General features: G+C 34.3%; 1 protein-coding gene and 1 non-coding gene across 2 annotated transcripts in view; one reads left to right on the forward strand and one right to left on the reverse strand.

The window, feature by feature from the left end:
* Nucleotides 1-22,234, forward strand: part of CCSER1 (coiled-coil serine rich protein 1) — a 714,838-nt gene that overhangs the window by 609,379 nt on the left and 83,225 nt on the right. The window contains exon 8 of the mRNA XM_054688053.1: nucleotides 464-547. Coding sequence (XP_054544028.1) covers nucleotides 464-547 — 84 coding nt within the window. The remainder of the gene's footprint in view (nucleotides 1-463; nucleotides 548-22,234) is intronic.
* On the reverse strand, nucleotides 14,269-14,474 carry LOC119261505 (small nucleolar RNA SNORA73 family). The gene has a single exon (XR_005129042.1). It is a non-coding gene; the product is annotated as a small nucleolar RNA SNORA73 family (small nucleolar RNA).

A 22,234-nucleotide genomic window follows, 5' to 3' on the forward strand; every position in this document is an offset into this window, starting at 1 on the left:
AAGACTGCAACATGACTGTTGGTTTGAGAATGAATAATCTGATCATGGCAGGTAAAGTATTTATTTTAAAATACACTTGGTTTTATTCCACTGATTAAGTGTACCTAGGAATGGGAGAAAAGAAATTTAGGATAGTTTCCAAGTTTCCATCTTAATTCAAAAATATGGGACAAATGGATATCTAAAGAAAGAAAAAAAACTGGTCTATGAAATGTTTGTGGGCATATGCATGTATACATGTGTGCATGTGTGTGTATATGTCATAGATAACATTATGCCATCTGTGGCCGCATAGACTTGTTTTTGGAACTTAGCATATATTATGAAAAAATCATATTGTAGAGGAAATTTAAGTTTCATTAGTCGGATACAATTATCTCCCGCTGTCTGATGCTGACTTTCCTTATCAAGAGCAAAGTAAAAGGGCTAAGCCTATTATACCATTTCTTTGATGTTATTATAGGACATAATGAAAGATGAGTGCTCAGTGCTGAAGCTGCAGCTGAAAGAGAGGGATGAACTCATCTCCCAACTTCAGGAAGAGCTGGTAAGTGATTGCAGTATCTGATCCACACATGTACTTTCCTTGCAAGGTTATTCATTATAAACCCTACAATAATGTATTAATACTACTGTGATTATTATTAAAATATTAAAGATTACATTTGAATTTTTATAACCCTAAGTTATGAAAAGTAGATCTTTGGTAAACTGAAAAATATATTTTTAAAAATTGTTCAATATTTATAGTGAACTTCATATAATTGCAGAAAGGGATCACTGAACCAAAATTAAATATCTCAGTTGTATTTATCAAAAATCATGAAGGCTAAACTCATATATTATTTTGCAAAAGTGCATGCTCTTACACCATACTGTCCTATCTAGAGATAGGATCATGTAGTGTAAGGCAAGTACTCAATAATCTTGCAAACAAAGATAAATTTTTTTTATAAAGTATTTTTTAAAAACATTAAACTAATGGTACCTTTTTTTAAAGTGGAGATGCCAATTTTATTTTATTGAAGTAATGTTGCATTATAACTTAAGTAAGTTTCAGGTATGCATCATTGAAAATCAACATGTGTGTATAAATATATACTGCATTAAGTTCACCACTATAAGTCCAAGTCTATTTTTACCACACAGTTGCTTCCTTTTTCCCAATTTACACATTCCACTTCCATCTTCCCTTCTGACAACACTAATTTGTAATATTAGTTATTATATAATCCAAAATAATATAGAATTATACAAATTATAAAATGTATATAGTTTATGTTTTCATTTTTTTTCTTAATGTGATATCCTAGAAAGTATAATAAACTATAGTTTCCTAGCATAGAACGCATTTAGTAGGTACAAGATTAACAGTCGATATTACTTTTCTGAGTGTTTTCAACTCATTTATGTATATACATCTTTTGCGTTAAAACACATTTACTCTGGGGCCTCCCCGGTGGCGAAGCGGTTGAGCGCTGGGTTGCGAAGCTGCCCGCAGCCTCTGCAGCGCCAGTTCGATCCCCAGCTGCTCCCCGGCCACCTGAGGAGGGTCCCACATGGCGCGCAGACCTCTCCTGCCGCCCGCTGCTCCCCTCAGCCGTGTACTTTGGTCCTTCTGCCTGCTCTGCTCCCCGCTCTGGCTCTGGTGAATTCTCTCACCCTCCTGCGCTTCTGACTGTACCCAGTGTTTGTGTAAATAAATAAATAAATCTTCAAATCCTTAAAAAAAAAAAACACATTTACTCTGACTATAAATAGGAAATGATAGTTCACTGAAACAAGAATGAAATAGAAAGATATGAGAAAGGAATTGCTTAATGCATCAGGAATTCTTAGAAACACAGTAAAATAAAGACATAGTTAACCCTGACTCATTATAAATATCAAAAATCAAATTCTAGTTAATCATATTCTTTATGATGTTGTTGTAGAGCAACCCCGATACAAAACGGAGTGCCTGACTGTGGGTCCTCACCCGCGCTTAAAAGGACTTATCAATGCTCTACTGCAGGCACATGCGAAAGGTTAATAAAAGGTTTTTTTACAAGGGAAGGGGAAATGAGGAAATGTACAGCTCAGGGAGAAAAGTGGGAGACAAAGTTTTAAATGAGTCCTACCCTATCCGCCGATCAGGAATCCCAAAATGGCACTCTGAGAGCTGGCCGTCAGCCAGGAGTGGTGAAGCCAGGAGGCCAGCGATAGAAGGGCCCCCAAGGCCCATGTGTTTGGTTTTTATATCCAACCTGGCTGCACAACTCCACCCTCAGGTCCCAGCCACCTTCCCTTTGGTGGTGATGGGATTTGTCTTTCCCAATGTCTTGATGGCTTTAGTCTGGAGGGGGGGTGGGGTCCACAAAGCCTGTATGGGATTAGCTCAGGGCATCATTTCCCCCTAACAATGTCAGATTAGACTTTATAGAAGTAAAGCTTGCAAGAAATATTAATATATCAATACTATATCAGACAAATTTAGAGCATATTTTACTGCCTCTTGACAACCTACCTTTTACTGAAACTTGATCTTAAACTGTTTTCTATTATTAGGTTGATGCTGATGATTGGTCTCATGAGCATATTACTGCAGTTTTAGACAGCTTATAAAACAGTACTCAAAATAATAATAACGCTACACACAACAGGAACATGTCTTAAATTGTGAGGCGTAATCTTTTGTAACTATTTAAGTGAATGATTTATAAGTAAGAGAACCATATCTATATTTAATATAGTCCTATAGGTATATGTATTAATCAAGCTTTGTTTTATGTCTTACAAAAATATCTTTGAGTTGACTAAAGATCATTCAGATATTTATTAAAAAACATGAGATTATCTTTTTTTAACACATCAGAGTATCATTTATTTTGTCATAGAAAGCTTAATTTAGATGTAAACTTGGAAGTATTCATTATTTCTCTCAATGTTAGCTATGGTCAGACTTGAAAGGAGAAAAAAATGATTTCTTCCAGAGACAATATTGATTAGCTTTAATTGAAGTAATTTGGTACCCATCTCTCCAAAAATAAAAAAAAAAGTCATCTATATTTCCTCTTTTGATTGATTTCCTATAATGGTGCACAAGTTTTTTTTTTTTAATTCCCCTTAAATTTGAACGGTCCTTAGTAACAGGTAGTTCATTCAAAGCACTATTTTAGTTTTTGTGCTGTATAGGTTCATAATCATGTAGAATACTTCAACAAAAGAAAATGCTAACTGTTGAAAGTTGTTTTTATTAAAGAGAAATCTAGATAAAGATGAAAAAGTGTAAGATATTATTGAAGAATTTACATTGTTAAAAATGAAAAAAAATATTAAAATTGGATTAGGAGCATGGTCACAGTGTGGTAACCCTATAAAAACAATAGAAACAAAGTTAGGTCCATTGAAAATTAGGTCCTAGTAGTTCTGATCCTGATAATAAATAACTTGACATTTTGACAAGGCTAAAGTTAAACTTTAGGTTTCCTACCTATAATAGAAATTTTCAAAACATTTTAGTAAGCTATTGACTTCTATCCTATCATAATGCTGAATCATAAACTGTAATACTTTAGTACCATCTTAGTTTGCTACTTGGGTTTCTCATGCGTTGACCACTTCTATCATTAACAGTGTTTTTATCTATGTATACATTACAAAAATAAATTAGGTGTAATTATACAAAGGGTTTTTATCTAATTTAATTGTTAATAGAGTTTTATTTGTTATGATTATTTGCTTACTTAGTCTCTCACTTTAATAGTTCCTGGTATTTTGAAAAGTTACTGAGGTGGAATTTGGGGTTGGGGAAAAAGAGTTGTTTTTAAATTGATGTATTGGGACACATTATTCTTTGTCCTGTGCATTGTAGGATATTTAGCGGCATCCCTGCCTTCTCCTCTCTAGATGCCAGTAGCACCTTTCAGGTATTGCCAAATGCCCCCTGGACAAAATTACCTTTATGAGAAACTACGATTTAGAGCATAATGATTAAATTATAGTTATCAATGAAGTGGTGCATTGCACTAGTCAAAAACAAAGGTTTTGCACAATGGACCTCTTCTTTTGCTATTACATAAATAGATATTTGCGTTTTGTTTTAGCCTGCAATGGCTGTCACAGCAAAATAACATAAATTGTGTGATTTCAGCAGCAAATTTACTTTTGGCAGCCCCTGAGACTAGAAGTCCAATGTAGCCTCAGCAACACTGCACTGATAAAAGAAACAGGAATGGTGGAGCAGGCTGTACAATGCAGGATGCTGCTCAAAGAGCAAGGTCCTAGCCTTTGTATTGATAGGAGAACAAAGAGAAAAGGGTGGGTCAAATTATTTAGGGATTTAGGGAGGGTGAGTCTACTGATCCAGTAAATCATACTCCGGACACCTGCAGTTAATAAGAGTGGTTCCACTCTTATTAACAAGGGTTCCACTGATCAGTTTATGGGATGCAAAGTACATCAGTCAAAGGCACAATGTATACCCATTGTCCCAGGGTAATCAAGTGGCCTGCTCTTATTTAACCTGAAAGGAGCCTTGTAGAGTCTGATAGGCTACATTTAACACGCCCACATTCCAAGAGCAGGGTGCCAGCATGATTGGGTTCTGGTGAAAGCTCTCTGTCTAACTTATAGGTAGTAACTTCAGGTGGTTATTCATATGGCCTTTGTTCAGTGCACAGCAAGGAAAGGCCAAAGGCAGTGTTCATGTGCCTTCTTATAGAGATAATCTGTCACAAGGACAACACTCTCAAGCCCTCATCTAAACACAAGCATCTCCCAAAGCTTACATTAGGGGTTGGAGTGTGAACATGAATTAGGGAGGGACAGGATTTATTTCACAACATATACTCATGCCTATTTAATATTAGCAAGTAAAAATGTAGAAAAATAGCTACAATTTTGTTTCTTTTTTTTCTTTGGTTCTTTTTCTAGCATTAAATGCACATTTCACACGTTATCATTTTTTTTCACTATGATTTCAGAATTATTACCTTGGTTCAACTTTTCTTTCTCAACTAGGCTGGTAGATTTTAAAAAGCAGAAATACACTAATGGACTGAAAATAATAATTTTGATTTTAGATTATATATTAATTTTGTTTGGGCAATTTATCCACATTATTAACCGTTTTGATAACATGAGTGAATTTTGTCAGCTTCAAGTTGTCCCTTTCTGTTCTTTAAAGAAAAAGTGAATTGCACTCTTAAGAATAATTTCTACAAGTCTAGAGTTATTTACCCTGAAATTTGTATGCATACTTATTGATGAGTTTTACTGGTTTTGAATAGATAAATAAAAATTTGTCTATGTTTTAATGTTAAAGAGTAAAATATTAAATATTAGAATATAAAATAAATTATGTAGTTATAGTTTGTATATAATATATATTGATGAGTTGTAGATATAAAAAAAATTAAGTGAAGGAGAAAAAATCAGAATTTAGAATTGCAAAAGTTTGCAACTGAAAAGCTTATCTTTGAACTTATTATGTTACTATGATACATTAGCGGTTTAAGCTGAAATCTTTAGTATATGTGAAGACAGCAAAACTTCAAGAAAACAGACTCAGAAATAATAAAATAAAATTAGTGTGAAGTCTATTGACTGATAATTTTGCCTTTTGTTATCTCATTTTTCCCTTTACATTTTCCCTTCTTTGTTTAGTAGCATTTTCCAAAAATTAAATTATGTTCCAAACCCCCACTAATGTTAAGTACTATGGTATGATAACGTAAAATATGTGCATAGAAAATCTAGTATGAGTAGTAATTTTTAGGTAACATGAGAATATTCAATTTCAATTTTATATAATTTGGTAGTGCTTTACTTTTAATATCAGTTACATATTACTTTTACAAGCAGAAAATAAAAACAGGCATATCTTTTTGAAAAATACATGAAAAATTTAGATGAGTTTAGTGGATTTTATCCTGTGATCTGTATGTTTTGGGGGAATATCTTAGTCTGCTTAGGTTGCTATAATAAAATGTCATAAACAGTGGCTTAAACAGCAGACACTTATTATAGTTCTGCGTATTGGATGTCCAAGATCAAATTGCTGGCAGATTCAATATGGGGAGAGTCCTTTCTTCCTGGTCCATAAACAGCTATTTTCTTTTCTTGTTTTTTTTTAAAGATTATTATTATTTTTTAATATTTATTTATTTGTTTATACAAACACTGGGTACAGTCAGAAGCGTGGGAGGGTGAGAGAATTCACCAGAGCCAGAGCAGGGAGGAGAGCAGGCAGAAGGCCCTAAGTACAATGCTGAGGGGAGCAGTGGGCAGCTGGAGAGGTCCACGCCATGTGGGACCCTCACCGGTGGCCAGGGATCTAACCGGCGCTGCAGAGGCTGCGGGCAGCTTCGCAACCCAGCGCTCAACCGCTGCACCACCAGGAAGGCCCATAAACAGCTATTTTCTGATATCCTCACAAGGCCTTTCCTTTAGGAGTAGAAGAGAAGGGAAGAGAGAAAGAGATAGAGAAGATGTGAATGATCTTGTGACTCTTCCCCTCCTTATAGGGGCACTAATCCTATCATGTGGTCCCCATAATCATTAACTAATCCTAATCCTCTTCCCAGCCCCCCACCTCCAAATGTCATCACTTTAGAGGTTAGGACTTCAGCATATGAATTTTGGGCAACAGGGACATTCTGTTACAAAGAAGTAAGAGTATCAGAGAGTTCTTATGGAATGCTACTTCTAGCCACAACTACCCAATGATAACAGTTATAACTGCTGTTTTCCATATTATAATTCTCTGCAAGATTCTTATTAGCAAAAAGTCACCTGTAAGAATAAAATCAATTAACCTAGACAAGATGATTGCTAATAACTACTATTAACGTTTAGATCAGAGTAGGAAATAAGATGAAAAGCTGTGACATATGCCTCATACCCTCACTGAGTGTTACTTAGTATCTTGGTAATTGGGCAGGGAATTAATTAATGCAGGTATGGAAAACAACCACCATTTGGCATCAGTAATGGTAGGAGAACTGTTTTTGTTAATTAAATAATGTTGGGATATATGTTTTTAAATATGGTTGTGTTTGATTTGTAAAATATTTTGAACTTTTTATATATTAAGCATATAACTCTCACAGCAAGTACGCATATTTGAGGATTTCATGAATTTACCCCATGAAGACACTTAGTGCAGAGATGCAGATTAGGCTAAAAGTCTAAACATAATGACTTGAAGTAAGAATTAATGATAATAATAAAAGCTATTAAATTATATATTATTTTAAGCTTAAGCTTAACTTTATTAATCTTAATGCTATAAAACAGAAACATATTTTCCTCACTTAAAGAAAATTTTATATTCTTTCTTCACCTCTTTAGTAAAGTTCATATTGTAGGTGCAGTGTAATTTTATTGCCAGTATGAAACTTAAGTATATTGTAAACATTACTTTCTTGTGTCAAAAATAAATCCAAGGGGCCTAAAATGAAAGTGTATTAGGAGAATGCCCAGTTATAGAGTTGAAACATTTGCAGAGATTATAGCAAACCTTAGCTTCAGTTTGTGTCCCTAATCCCTGTGGCATTACACATTAATTATTCAATACTAACTTCAAATAAGCAATTTGAGCATAGTTACTATCAAGATGAAAGAATAGAATTTGTTACTTCAATTCTATTATTTAATATAACCATTTTGAGTATTTATTTGTGCTTAAGATCTAAAAGAAATTTATAGGATGTGCCCCTGCTCATGGATTGGAAGAATAAACATTATTAAAATGGCCATCCTACCAAAAGCAATACACAGATTCAATGCTATTCCAATCAAAATTTCAATGTCATTCTTCAAAGAAATAGAACAATTATTGATGAAATTCATATGGAATCACCAAAAACCCTGAATAGCCAAAGCTCCACTGAAAAAAAAAGGAAATGGAGGCATCACACTCCCAGACTTCAAACTATACTACAAAGCCATAATCATCAAAACTGCATGGTATTGGAACAAGAACAGACATACAGACCAATGGAATCGAATAGAAAATCCAGAAATAAACCCACAGATTTATGGTCAACTAATCTTTGACAAAGGAGCAAAGACTATGCATTGGAGCAAAGAAAGTTTGTTCAATAAATGGTGCTGGGAAAACTGGGTTGCTACATGCAAAAGAATGAAGCTTGACCACTACCTCACACCATACACAAAAATCAACTCAAAATGGATTAAAGAACTAGACATAAGACCTGAAACCATAAAATACATAGAAGGAAATATAGGTGAAACACTATGTGATTTGCATATCAAAGATCTTTACAGACACATCACCCAAAGCAGTGATAGTGAAGGCAAAGATAAACAGCTGGGACTACATCAAATTAAAGAGCTTCTGCACAGCAAAAGAGACAATAACAAAAACAAAGAGAAACCCCACCAACTGGGAGAACATTTTTGCACCCAACACTAATGATAAAGGACTGATCACAAAAATCTGCAAAGAGCTGATGAGACTCAACAACAACAAAGAAAATAATCCAGTCAAAAAATGGGCAGAAGAGCCAAAAAGAAACTTCTCTGAAGAGGAAATGCAAATGGCCAACAGACATATGAAAAAATGTTCAACATCACTTGTCATCAGGGAAATGCAAATCAAAACTACCATGAGATGCCATCTTACACCAGTGAGAATGGCACATATTAAAAAAAACTAGCAACAACAAATGTTGGCGAGGGTGTGGAGAAAAAGGAACTCTCCTGCACTGTTGGTGGGAGTGCAAACTGGTCCAACCACTATGGAGAGCTGTGTGGAGATTTCTGGACCTACTAAACATAGAGCTTCCATATATGATCCAGCAATTCTACTCCTAGGTATTTACCCAAAGGACACAGAAACATCAATTCCAAAGAACACCTGCACACCCCTATGTTTCTAGCAGCACTATTTACGATAGCTAAGCTTTGGAAACAGCCCAAATGCCCAAAAATAGATGACTGGATCAAGAAGATGTGGTACATATATACCATGGAATATTACTCAGCATTCAAAAAAGATAAACACATGCAATTTGCAGCAACATGGATGGCGCTGGAAGGGATCATGCTCAGCGAAATAAGCCAAAAAGAAAAAGAAAAATACCGGATGGTCTCACTCATAGCAGGAATCTAGAAAACTTAAATAAGGGATCAGGAAAATGAATAACTATAAGAAAGTGAAAATCAAAATCAACAAAAAACTATGAACCAGAGACACTTTTTGGGGGGTGGGGTTGGGAAGGGAGGGATTGGGGTCAGAATGGGGCATGTGCAGTTGTATGGGGGAATATAAAAATAAAATTTATTATTTAAAAAAATAAATTAAAAAAATAAAAGAAATTTATAGGATGTGAACTGTGAGGTATATATTTTTTAAGGAATACTCGCAAATTTTAGCTTGTTATGAAATATTTCACTGAATTTTAATAGCATCTTCAATTCTGATCTTTATTTTGTGTTAGATTGTATGTTTTTTAAAAAAAAAAAAACTAATACAATCATAAAACATTACATAACTATGTGATTTAGTAGTTGCCTAAATGATATCTTTTTTTTTTAAGATTTATTTATTTATTTATACAAGCACTGGGTACAGTCATAAGTGCGGGAGGGTGAGAGAATTCACCAGAGCCAGAGCGGGCAGCAGAGCAGGTAGACCCATGAAGTATACTGCTAAGGGGAGCGCGAGCACGGCAGGAGAGTCTATGCACTATGTGGGACCCTCGCTGGCGGCGGGGAGGAACCTGCGCTGCAGAAGCTGCGGACAGCTTCACAGCCCAGCGCTCAACCACTGCGCCACCAGGGAAGGCCCGCTATCTTTTACAATTTTCATTAGACAAATATTATGTTTATTAAAAATCCTTTTTTTTTTTGACATGATCATTCATTGTCACATTTCTCAATACAACAAAGTTTGAAGCAACTGAGGTTATTCTGGCTATTGCTAATATTTATTTTATGTCATGATTATTAAATTAAGATTTTCTTATAGAAGAGATTTTTCAAAATGACATGTCCCACGCATTCCATATAGTAGGTACACCACTTAGTTGAACAATTTTTTCTCTTATAAAGATTAACTTGAGAAAGCTAGATCACATAAAAGAAGCTAAAAAAATTATAACCCTTTTTGTGTTGGTAAGCCTTCTTTGTTCTCATTCATATCATATTGAAATTTATGTTCTTGAGTATAAGTAAACATAAACAATCATTTTTCCTCAGTCGTTTAAAATGTCATTTATTTTATTTAAATATAAAACAAGCTCTCAGCTTATTTGTTAACATTTGAATAGCAAAGCATGAAGTTGAATAAAGGCTCTTAAAGAATTGATGAATTTTGAAAAATTGAAGGCAATTGAAGAACTAAAAGTATAGTATTATGTGTAATCAGGTTACTATGCATAATAAAAAGGGAACTAAATATAAAAGACTCTAACTAAGAAATACATATGGCTAAATAACAATTTATCAAGTATCTGGAGCAAAGAATAATTTTGATTTAGTTTAGAAATATATTCAGAATTCAAATTGAATAAAATTGCATGTCCTTGAATCTTTAATAACAGAATAATTCCTACTTGATAAAAGAAACATTCTTTTTAGCATGAAAATCATATTCTGAATCCATCTTAAAAGTAATTCCCCACTTGGTCTACATTCTATTATAATTTGTGGTATTATTTCATGCCAGTCATTTTAAGATAGAATATTACAGGCCCATGGATGATTTACATAAGAACAGACAGATGTAAGTACTTTCAAATCCTCTTTCTTTCTCATATTTAGGAAACATTAGGAACAGAAAAGAAATAGATTAGGTATACTTAAACATTATTAAAGTGTCAGGCTACTTTCTTTTTTTCAGGAGAATTAATTACATATATTCCAGAAAAAGCTTATCTCAGCAGTAATTACTCTCCTTCTCAGGTCTGTGAGACAAATGTAGAGTGTGAATGTGACAATATCCTGTGATACATGATGGCGATTTGCCTCCAGTTCCTTATACACTCCACTACTCTGATGAGAACTGCCAAAAAGATACAATCTTTAATATTCTGCAGCACTTGTCTTGACAATCCTACCTATTTATGTCTTTATCACAAAGTGTTGTCATATTGCAGTACGGCATACATGTAGGAAAATATTTGTGGTTAATTTAAATGCTAATATGAATGTCTTTTACCTTTAAGATAAGTTTTAAGATGAGTATGTAGTCATATTATGGCCAAATTTGTCACATTGCTATAATTATACATAGAGTTGTTGGGTATTTTTGTATTTTTCATTAATCTATAAAGATTATCTTATAGTAGTTTTAGCTATATTTTTACATTTCATTTGATATAAACAATCAGTTTTCTTGTGTTTATCATAATTTGCCAAATAAATCTATTAAAGTAGTCAACAGTTTTGTTTTTTTTTAATATGTGTCATTCTCTCTGGTGTAAGATGGTATCTCATTGTAGTTTTGATGTGCATTTCCCTGATTACAAGTGATGTATCTACCCAAAGGACACAAAAACATTAATTCAAAAGGACACCTGCACCCCTATGTTTATCGCAGCACTATTTACAATATGTCAACTATGAAAACAACCCAAATGCCTAAAAATAGATGGCTGGATCAAGAAGATGTGGTGCATATATACAATGGGATATTACTCAGCAATCAAAAGATAAACTCATGCCATTTGCAGCCACATGGCTGGAGCTAGAAGGGATCATTCTCAGTGAAAAAGAAAAAAAAAATACCGGATAGTCTCACTTATAGCAGGAATTTAGAAAACCCAAATAAGGGACCAGGAAAAATACTAATTATAATGAAGTAAAAATCAAAATCAACAGGTGACTATAAACCAGAGACACACTACAGAGGGGGAGAAAGGGGTAGGATCAAAAGAAGGGTGCTGGGAATTTTACAGGGACTATAACCAAGATGAAAATGCATACATTGTACAAAAATGAAAAATTATGTAAAATACATAAAATTAAAATAATTTTAAAAAATAAAGTAGTCAACAGGACATAAAGGTAGCTAAGGACTTAGAATTAAAAAGTGCAAAACACACACATTTCCGAATAATTAAGGTAGTTAATAAATATGTAACGGGAAAATTTGGATATGTATACACACACATATATATATATCCATTAGTATGAGTATACCCATGTTATATGCATAAATGTAGGTATGTGTGTGTATGCGTGTGAGGCATTGTGAGAAGTAACCTCACCTGTCCGAACCCCAAAAACAGATGCAGAGAGTTTGAATGCAACAGGAAGTGAAACTTTACTTCTTGCAGGGCAGATGTCTGCAAATTGGCAGGTACACTAATACACAATTTTGTTTAGTTTATATACTCTAGTGTGTAAGTCCCTGCCCCCTTTTTTTTTTTCATTGGCTGAGTACCGAGGGGCTTACAATCTTCCTGGATGTCGCCTAAATTCCTTTCCATAATTGGTGATATACACTGAAACCCCTTTTGTTCCTTTTGAGGTCATCTGGCTTGTTTTATGGAATCAGTGAACCTTTGCTTGGTTTTAAAATTTCATTTTATTCAGAAATATCAGATATAAGGTGGGGTTCTGCATTCCTTGTGGTTACCACCATGTCTGCACTTAGCAGCTGGAGGGGGCAAGGCTCAGTACATTTCCATTTTACCTGAAGATAGAAAACTGTCCCAGCGGCATTTCTTTCAATGTTCTACTTCACAATAGGTTATCTTTGTAAGTTTGAAAGCCAGTTTGACCTAGGAACTTTGATTGCAGTAAGGGTTAACAAATAGAACAAGATGGAGTGCTTCTCAAGAAGCCCACATTCCAATACAGGAGACAAGCATAAAAGATAATTTAAATAATAATAGCCATTATTTCCTGAGCTTCTACTCTTTGAAAGTTGCTCTGATGAGTGCTTTAGGTTTATTATTGCCTTCAATTTTCATAATAAAATTGCAAAGTGCTTATTACTTCCAGTTCATCTATAATAAAACTGAAATTAAAAAGGATTATGTGATTTGTTCAAGTCTGCATAGTAAGTGATAGGATTTAAAACAAAATCTGCCTGGCACCATACACATATTTTTTTCTCCTATTACATCAGACGTTTATAAATTTACAAAGCTGCAATGTTAGTGCTTTTCAATAGGACACCACAGTTCTCTTTGTTACATTATCAGCAGCATAAAATAATAATAGCTCCAGTTCATTGATTGCTTAGCCAGGTATTAGCAGTCAGACTTGTGTAGTTAAGAAAGACATTCTGTGATTAAAAAGAAAAATAAAAACAAAACAGGAGCCATACCAATCACCTTTAGCGACTTCTCATAGTTGTATAGCTGGGCACAGTGGCTTCCCTCAGAAAAGGAATGGGACATCACACATGCACCTGTTGCAGTTTTTGTTACCATGTCATTTTTTATGGACATGCCTCACACCTGCGTTAAACACGCTCTATGAATCATATTAAAAAAAAAAGAAACACTTGTAAAAGCCTTGTCTTAGCTTTATCAGGATGATGAAGATAGGAAGAAAGTAAAAGCTAATTATCTTATCTAAAAAGTGAGCACGCAAATGTTTTTAATGATCTCAAATGTTTCTATGTCTATATAATATATGAATTCAAGCATATGTCTGTTTCATAGCATCAATAAATCTGTCATGGTGAAGTACAAACTGAGGATTGTAAAAAGAATTTTCCAAACAAACATCAATGGATATCCGATATTTGTGACAAAATTACTCACTTGATGAAAAAAATAAATGAAATATTTAGTTTTATTTCCCCAACTATTTTAGCATTTCTAGGACCATTTTTAAGTTCTGTAAGGAATCAAGAGGATTCAAACTTTAACTCACCATTGGTTCCACAAGAAGTGTGGCTTATGATCCCTTCCTATGTATTCACCTGTCCTACTCAAGCATGTCTTTATTTTTTTAAGATTTATTTTATTTATTTATGCTTATAAGAGCTGGGTGTAGGCCAGAGGTATGGGGGATAAGAGGGTTCACCAGAGACAGAGTGGGGAACAGAACAGGGAGACTGACTGAAATACACTGCTAAGGGGAGCAGCGGGCAAGATAAGAGAGGTCTGCTGTGCCATGTGGGTCAGCTCCCTGGTCTGGGATCTAACTCCTGCTACAATGGCTGTCCATTGCTTGATAGCACTGGAATTTAACCCCTGCGCCACCAGGGAGACCCTCAAGCATGTCTTTTCTTAAAAAAAAAAAAAAAAAAAAAAAAGGCTTAATTTACAGTCTTTCTCACATGTAAAATTTTAGTATACTAGATGTTTCCTGCATGGTTTGTCTCCTCAGTCATGGTCCACAGGACACTGAGAAGCTGCAAAAATATGCATTCCTACAAGTATGGACTTGCTTTGTCTACAATATCCCGGAGAGGGTTTATACATTATGGGGCAGTGCCCTGTGCTGCTCTGCACTACCTACATGACAGAGCCTGGGAGAGCGACCTCCCAGGGCGTCCACATTGGACTCAAACATGTCCATACTTTTCTTTCCATTTTAATGAGCTCTTTAATGATCGATCATTGTCATTGTTATTTTCCTAATGTCCAGCAAAGTAGGTATTCAGTATACATTTGACAGAATGAATACAACTTGTCTTAGTCCTTGCTCATTCATTTGTTAAGGAAAATTTTAGTGAACAAAGCAAGATTAATCACATTATTAAACTGTGTAATTTGGAAGAAGTAAGATAGGGAGAACAGAGAGAAAAGGTGTGGGGATTTGTGTCATTTCCTGCAACGTTCTAAAGACCAAACAAGTCAGGGCTGAGGGCGTGAAAAAGCCTCAATACAAAATGAGTGTCACAGTAATTAATGGCAATGATATGGCAGAGGAAAATGGAGCTGCAGAATGATCTAAGAGTAGGGAAAAATTTTTAGAAGCAAAGAGGAAAGGGCAAGTCAAAATTGATTCTATCTAAAATTACTAGAAACCAAAGGAAACAACATTCAACAAAATAGTGAAATTAAAATGTATATATATATGTATATAAACACACATAGATACATATAGCCCTTACTGTAGTCTGCTTCTCATTTTCTTGTTTTTTTTTTAAGATTTATTTATTTATTCATACAAGCACTGGGTACAGTCAGAAGCGCGGGAGGGTGGGATGATTCACCAGAGCCAGAGCGGGGAGCAGAGCAGACAGAAGGACCGAAGTACACTGCTGAGGGGAGCAGTGGGCGGCAGGAGAGGTCTGCGCACCATGTGGGACCCTCGCTGGTGGCTGGAGATTGAACCAGTGCTGCAGGGACTGCGGGCAGCTTCGCAGCCCAGCGCTCAACCACTGTGCCACCAGGGGAGGCCCTGCTTCTCATTTTCAAAAGAAAAAAACTTTTGATGAAATAATACAATGTCATAGCAGTCTTTAAAATCCATTTTTTTTTTTTAAGATAAATGTGAGCAGTAAGTAAAGACAAGTAGTTAAAGGTGGGAAGTTCATGATACCAAAGAATAGCTGCTGTAAAATATAAAGGTGAATGGAAGAATAAAAAATAAAATTAAAATCCTAAGTATGTTCTTAACCTAAGTTGATAAAAGTGTAATAGACTGAGAAACATATCAGACAAATTTGTGCCTATACTCTGAGTCAGTATTATGTTAGGAAATTCACTTATGTATCTCATGTCACCCCAGACATGCTGAATTGGGATTGGAAATGGGGAGCGGGACTCTTATGTGAGTTGGTGCTAGGTCCTTGTGTCCCTTAGGAAAGAATTCAATGTCAAGACTTGAGTATGGCAGAAAGGTAAAAAAATATATTGTCGGATAAGTAGGAAAGGACACCTCTCTGAGCAGAGAAGGTCCTTAGTGGGTAGCCATTGAGGAGCAAGAAATGAGCTTATAAGCTTTATTCAAAAATAAAGGGGGAAGGAGTGTGACTCTCTGTCATTTTGATTGGCAGGGCTGCACAATGGGTTCTCTTGGTTGGTTGTCGCTGTTTGTCTTCAATCGGGGCTGGGGTCTCCTTAACCTGATGGTGTCTGGTTCTTGGGGGCAAATTGTGCTGATCTTGATCAGCAGAGTTGTTTGCTCGTGGGGTGGCCAACCTGTAAAATGTTCTCTTTTCCAAGGTGTTATCAAGGCTGAGGCTTCTCATGGTCCAAACTGCCTACATTCCTGATTTATTCCCCCCTTCAATAGCTTTTTGTTTCTTATAATCCAAAAGGCTAAGGCTCAAAGATGATAACTAAATTGCTCAGTTATAGAACTACAAGATATCACTGAACGAGCCTATATATTCATATAAATAAAATTTGATTGTTTGCTATAAAGAAAAAAACGTGCTGTATTGTTCCTTAAATTATTCCCTACTGCTTAAGGTATTTAGAGATTCATGGAGTATCAGGCTGAGGAGAAGAAAAAATTATGACTATTTCAAGTTAGTCGTTATAGGGAGTCTCTGAGCTATTAAAGTTCATGAAACTTGGTGGATTTGCAATGAGATATCCTTAAAATTCCTGTGATAGCCCAGACACAATCATCAAATTTCCTTTCTGTAAATTCTCAACACCTGGCCATTTCACAGTACTTCATTTATTCCACAGCTATTCAAGATTAACTTGTACATGGACTTTGAGATTTTGATAATGTTATACCCACCCTTCCTTTACTTCTAATTGCATAACCTTCGTCAGTTGTCCTCCAAGTGAACAAACTAGATTGAGAGCAATACCAAATAAATAAATTACCATTAAAAAAAGAGAGACTTGATTTTTAATCAAAATTTCTGAGCACTAAAACACACTGAACACCAATATAATACATGTTCAATCCATGTAAGTGCCTCCTCCCTCTGCTCTTCCTTCTTTTTAGTCTTTATTCATTTCTCAGTTTGTATTCATTTCTCAGCTATTCTGAATTGTCAGCTTTATTATTCTTTTTTTTTTTAAGATTTATTTATTTATACAGGCACTGGGTACACTCAGAAGTGCGGGAGGGTGAGAGAATTCACCAGAGCCAGAGGGGGGCACAGAACAGGCAGACCGACAAAATACACTGCTGAGGGGAGCAGCAGGCGGCAGGAGAGGTCTGCGTGCCATGTGGGACCCTCACCGGTGGCTGGGGATGGAACTGATGCTGTAGAGGCTGCGGGCAGCTTCGCAGCCCAGCACTCAACCGCTGTGCCACCAGGGGAGGCCCAGCTTTATTATTCTTAATATGTTGTAAACGGGAAGTCAAGGTTCAACACAATTAAAGAACTTTCATATCCACTAAATAAACAGAAGATGAGAGGCTGAGGAATACTTTGAAACATTGCTATTGCTATGTGCACCTTTGCTTAAGACTTCCTCATGCTTAATATGTAAAGACATGCCCTATTATGGAAGAGAGAAATGTGGGATAGAATCAATTGAAAGGATATTTGCTTACTAATTTTTACCTCTTAGCTAATATGACCTTTTCAATTAAAAATTAAAGGTACCATATTCATAGTTCTCTATCATTTTATATACTGAGATCTGGAACTCCATTGCTTATCTTAAGATAATCTTATCTGTCATTTAAAATAACTGTATCATTATATAATTTCCATTGATGAAAGTCGATTTTTTCCTCCTCTGAATTTGTCAGAATAGGCATATTTGTTTTAGCAAAATAATCAAGCTGCTAAGAATATAACGCTCTGCCTGTTACATTGCTTAAGATTGGCTACATGATTTGTTTGAGTTATATGCAATATGTTGTAAAAGCAGACATATGGCAAGTTTAATGTCACCCATCTGATGTAATTGAACTTGAGGTTGCACGAGTAACACTTAATTTCATCAGAGAAACTTTATGAACACAACTGTCATTATATCAACAACAAATGCTACTTCATAAAGAAGTATTTGCATATTGCAGTGAGGGATTTGCATATTGTAGGAGGGATTTTCTTTTCTTTCTTTTTTTTTTTTGCCTAAAATAATAGATTGGCTAAATATTAGGTAAAATTTATTTTCAACTATCTTTTTGGAATGTTATATTTTTTATGAAAATTATCTTGGGTTAGAAGAGAATATATGTTACCATTACTCCATTATTCCAGTATAATGCATATAGTCCCCCCTTGTTTTTATAGTTGAAATTATAGTGATTATGTATTTTGTGCTATGATTTTTTTCTCACTTATATAGCACATACAATTTATGTTTAATTATTTTTTAAATAATTATCATAAATAGCATTACTAAAATTAAGGTTATGACATCCTTTTCAACAAGCCTTAGTTACTGATGTTTAACTAGTTTTTTCCTAACTCATTGGCATTAATACACATTTCTTTAGTTGTTCTTTTGTCAATTGTAAATTAAAATAAGTGCATATCAGATGGATAATTTTCCTGAAACAAAATGAAATTTCAATTAACTCTATCATTTCAAATTTCTGTCTTACTGGAAATGTCTACAAATGAATAAAAATTGTTCATGTTAGCTACATGTAGTTATTAAGAGCTAATAACACATGTGTAGATAGAACACTTGATAATATAACCAAAACTATGACAGTGTTTTCTGAGCCACAGCAGATGATCAAACTACATGAACATGAAGCTTCAATGTTTTCTTCAGTCCCTCACACCTGAGCTATTTCAGCTACTTCAGTTATTTCTGAGGTGTAAAAAAGACATCTAATTCTTAAAAAAACTAAAAACTTAAGCATGTTAATTGCTTTGAGTGGTCTTTTTTTTCCTGTTCGATGATTCTTCTCATGCATACTCAAGTGTGATTACCATACTTCCATTATCTAAGTGATACATAAAGAAATATTGCTTTCTAGAAGCATGTTAGATCCTCCATTAATAACATTATTCCTTCTGTCAGTTCCAAAATTTTCAAAATTGTCTACATTCTTATTTTACTCAGAAGCATTCAGTTATTTGAAATTCATGCCAAAGGACACTGGCAAGCCAGTGTTCTCCAGCATTTTGTAGATTTATACTTTGAGAAAAAAAATGGTATGTACTCTCTGAGACAAATTTATGGAACTATTAAATTGCAATTTATAGTGTTCTTGTGTACTGTGTCTTTTCTAAAGACTATGTTTCCTGTGTGTAAATGGGAAGATCCTAACCTACTGAAAAATTGAAAATATTTTGTCCTATTTATTTTATATTCTATCTTTGAAGATGCAGGGAGATATGCACTCATTGTAGCTTTGAAAGCAATTGATCTTTTATTATTCAATGTTTTTCCAATAACCAAGGATGTAATTCCCCTCTCTTTAGTTCAAAGAATATAGAGTAACCACTAAAGTTATGGAGACTACTAATAACCCTCTCATTAGATCTATTCTTTGGAACTTTTCTTTTCTTGGCATAAAAAAAAGTTTATGATAAGATATTTGTGTATTCCTATAAAAATATTTCATTTGTTCACTGCTACCAGGTTCCTAGTATTAAGAACCAGTGCATAAAATTGTTCATGACTCATAAATACTCTAATATTTACTTACTGAATTAAGTCTTAGTAATCAAAATAAATTCCTAATTCCTCAATTGAAATAAACCCTTCAAGTGTGATGTAAATAACTTTAAGTAAATGTTTATGTATTTTCACAGTTTAAAGGAAATCTTCCATATGATCTGTATTTATTGGTCTTCACAAAGAAGTCTATTTCCTTTTCTAATATTCACAAGATGATTATTAAAGAGCAGGATAAACAATAAAGTGAATGTTTTATTTCTCATTTAACAATCAACTTAAAGCCATTGGAATTTCATGCATGATTCAAAAAGGTTAAGTTGAACATTTGTACCTCAGTAAGCTGAATGAATTGATACTAAACTCTATGTTAATGCTAAATGCTTGAATTAGTACTCTCAGTACAGCCTCCAATTTAATGTTAAGTTTCCTTGGCTAATTACAGTGTAGAGAAAGAAAATGTTAATTTTGTTCTAGGATTATAGTGGATAGTTTTCAGGTATTTATGATTAATGCAAAATAAGAACTATACTACATTAAACCTGACTTTTTTCCAATTAATATCTGTTTTATTTTAAAGTACTTTTTTTTCACTTGCATCAATCCATGTTTTATCTTGGAATTTTAATTTAACTTTTTCTAAACTAATGCAACTGATTGTACCTGCAAATGATTCTCATTCAAATTTCTAAATGCAATGATATTAGACATATTTATCCCTTCGTATTTAAGGAATATTTTATGGTGTGAAGTATTTATTGGCTTGGAGCTATGAAGCACCTCCTCCCCTCCACTCACACCTCTCCCCCGCCAACACACAAAACATTTATAATATCAGTTTAGTGATACCCTTAAAATCACTGTGTGTTTTTAAGGTACATGGAATTTGTCACCTCAGCGTGTTTTACTTAAATCTGGTTACAAGATATTTTCTGTTCTTTCTCTGTACATCACTGATAACATCTAATGCTTTGTCAATAGTGCCTGGAACTCTCATCAGATATGAAAGTTTAGGAAAGACCAGGTTTTCCCAGAGAAACATATCCAACTAGAATATAGTTTAATTTTGCCAACTTGTAATAGATTATACCAGATTGTTTTAACTGCATGCAAGACATCTGGGAGAACTGTGCTGCAGTCTAGAAAATCATATGCCTTTGAGAAATGTTTGCCTTATTGTAGGCAACACAAGATATGGGATGTAATGGCTCATGTTTCCTCATTTTCTAGCATCTCTGCTTTACTGGATTAAGTTTTATGGAATTAAGAAAAATTCAGTGATAAAGAATCTACGTTTTAAAACTGGTATTTTCAAATATGACTGACAGCTTTCAGTATTTGGGAAAAACTTTCTAATTTGGTCACCTCCCCAATATTCTGAGATAGTTGGACCACTGTTCTGAACTGGCATGAGGTTCGTTATCTTCATTCATGTTGAAATTGTATGGCTCTGGTGGGTAGGACATTCTTAGGCAAATACAGAGTTGACATGTATATTTTCATCTGTCCTCACTTAGGCCCCTCTTTCAAGTATCTTTCTGGTATTGTACAGAAACATGATCAATTTAGATCAAGCTAACCTTTGGGTTCTTCATCATGACGAAGGCTTCTTAGTCATATATCAGAAACTACAGAAAAAATTTTCTAATAGTTTAAAATGAATGAGCAGATGCACATTGTGCTGAGACACGTCTCACAGGTTTTCCATGTGGATTCACTTTTCTTTGTGGCCTTCTCTGACTCAATTCTAGAGTTCCTGACAGGCAATCCAGTATTTTTAATCTATTAAAATTTAAATAAATATTTGTATATTTTGACATAGTATTATAATTTTGTGTCAGCCACATATACACATATAAGGAAAATAAATCCTATAAACTAAGATGTTCTTCAATTCCATAATGAGTAAACATTTTAATTAAATCGGTCTCATGGATTATTTTTGTTTTTAGAATAGAAGTCATATTTCAAATTTCTTGGATCATTATTTTAAAGCATTTTGTTCAATGTAATTAATTTTTCTCATAATTAAAATAGATTATTGAAATATGTATATTAAACTATATTCTTTCATAAAATACATTTTTAAATTTAACTTAAATGAATGGTTTTATAATTTTCAACCTGTGAACCATCAAGTGTTTTTTGTGTCTTCCACACTGTTAAGTATTTTGAGAAATATAATATTTCTCCAAGCCAAAATCTATAATCTATAAGGGAAATCTAAAAATGCACAGATATAAGCAATTAATATTACATAATATTTTAGGTAGGTTTAACATACATAACACATTTTCAAATGTTAGCTCATCAAACATGTATATAAACATGCATGTATATAAATGTATGTAACTAGGGCATGTTTAAACAAATGTGAGCAAACTTTTCCTATAGCTTCTAGCAACAGACTATGAAACAAGTGAAATATAAACCTGGTATAAGGCATGCACCTGTGCCCTCCATATGCATTATATCTTGCCTGTAGCAAAATACCACAGACTGGTAACTTCTACAGTACAAGAATTTATTCTCATAGATTCTAGAAGTCTCAACTCAGGCTGCCAGCATGGTTGGATTCTGCTAAGGGATCTCTTCTGCCAACTTTTCCTTTTATCCTCACATAGAATAAAGAGACAAGCTAGCTCTCTGGCCTCTTCTTTTAAGGATAATAACCCCATCCTAAAAGTGACCTAATTCTCTATCTCCAATTCTCTACCTCCAAATAATATCATGTTGAAGATTTGATTTCAATATATGGAATCTAGGCGCACACAGATAACACAGACATGCAGATCTGTAAAGTTTATGCTTATTAA

The sequence above is a fragment of the Talpa occidentalis genome, unplaced genomic scaffold (assembly GCF_014898055.3).
Source record: "Talpa occidentalis isolate TD23 unplaced genomic scaffold, MPIMG_talOcc4v2.1 talOcc4.6, whole genome shotgun sequence".
Lineage (NCBI taxonomy): Eukaryota > Metazoa > Chordata > Mammalia > Eulipotyphla > Talpidae > Talpa > Talpa occidentalis.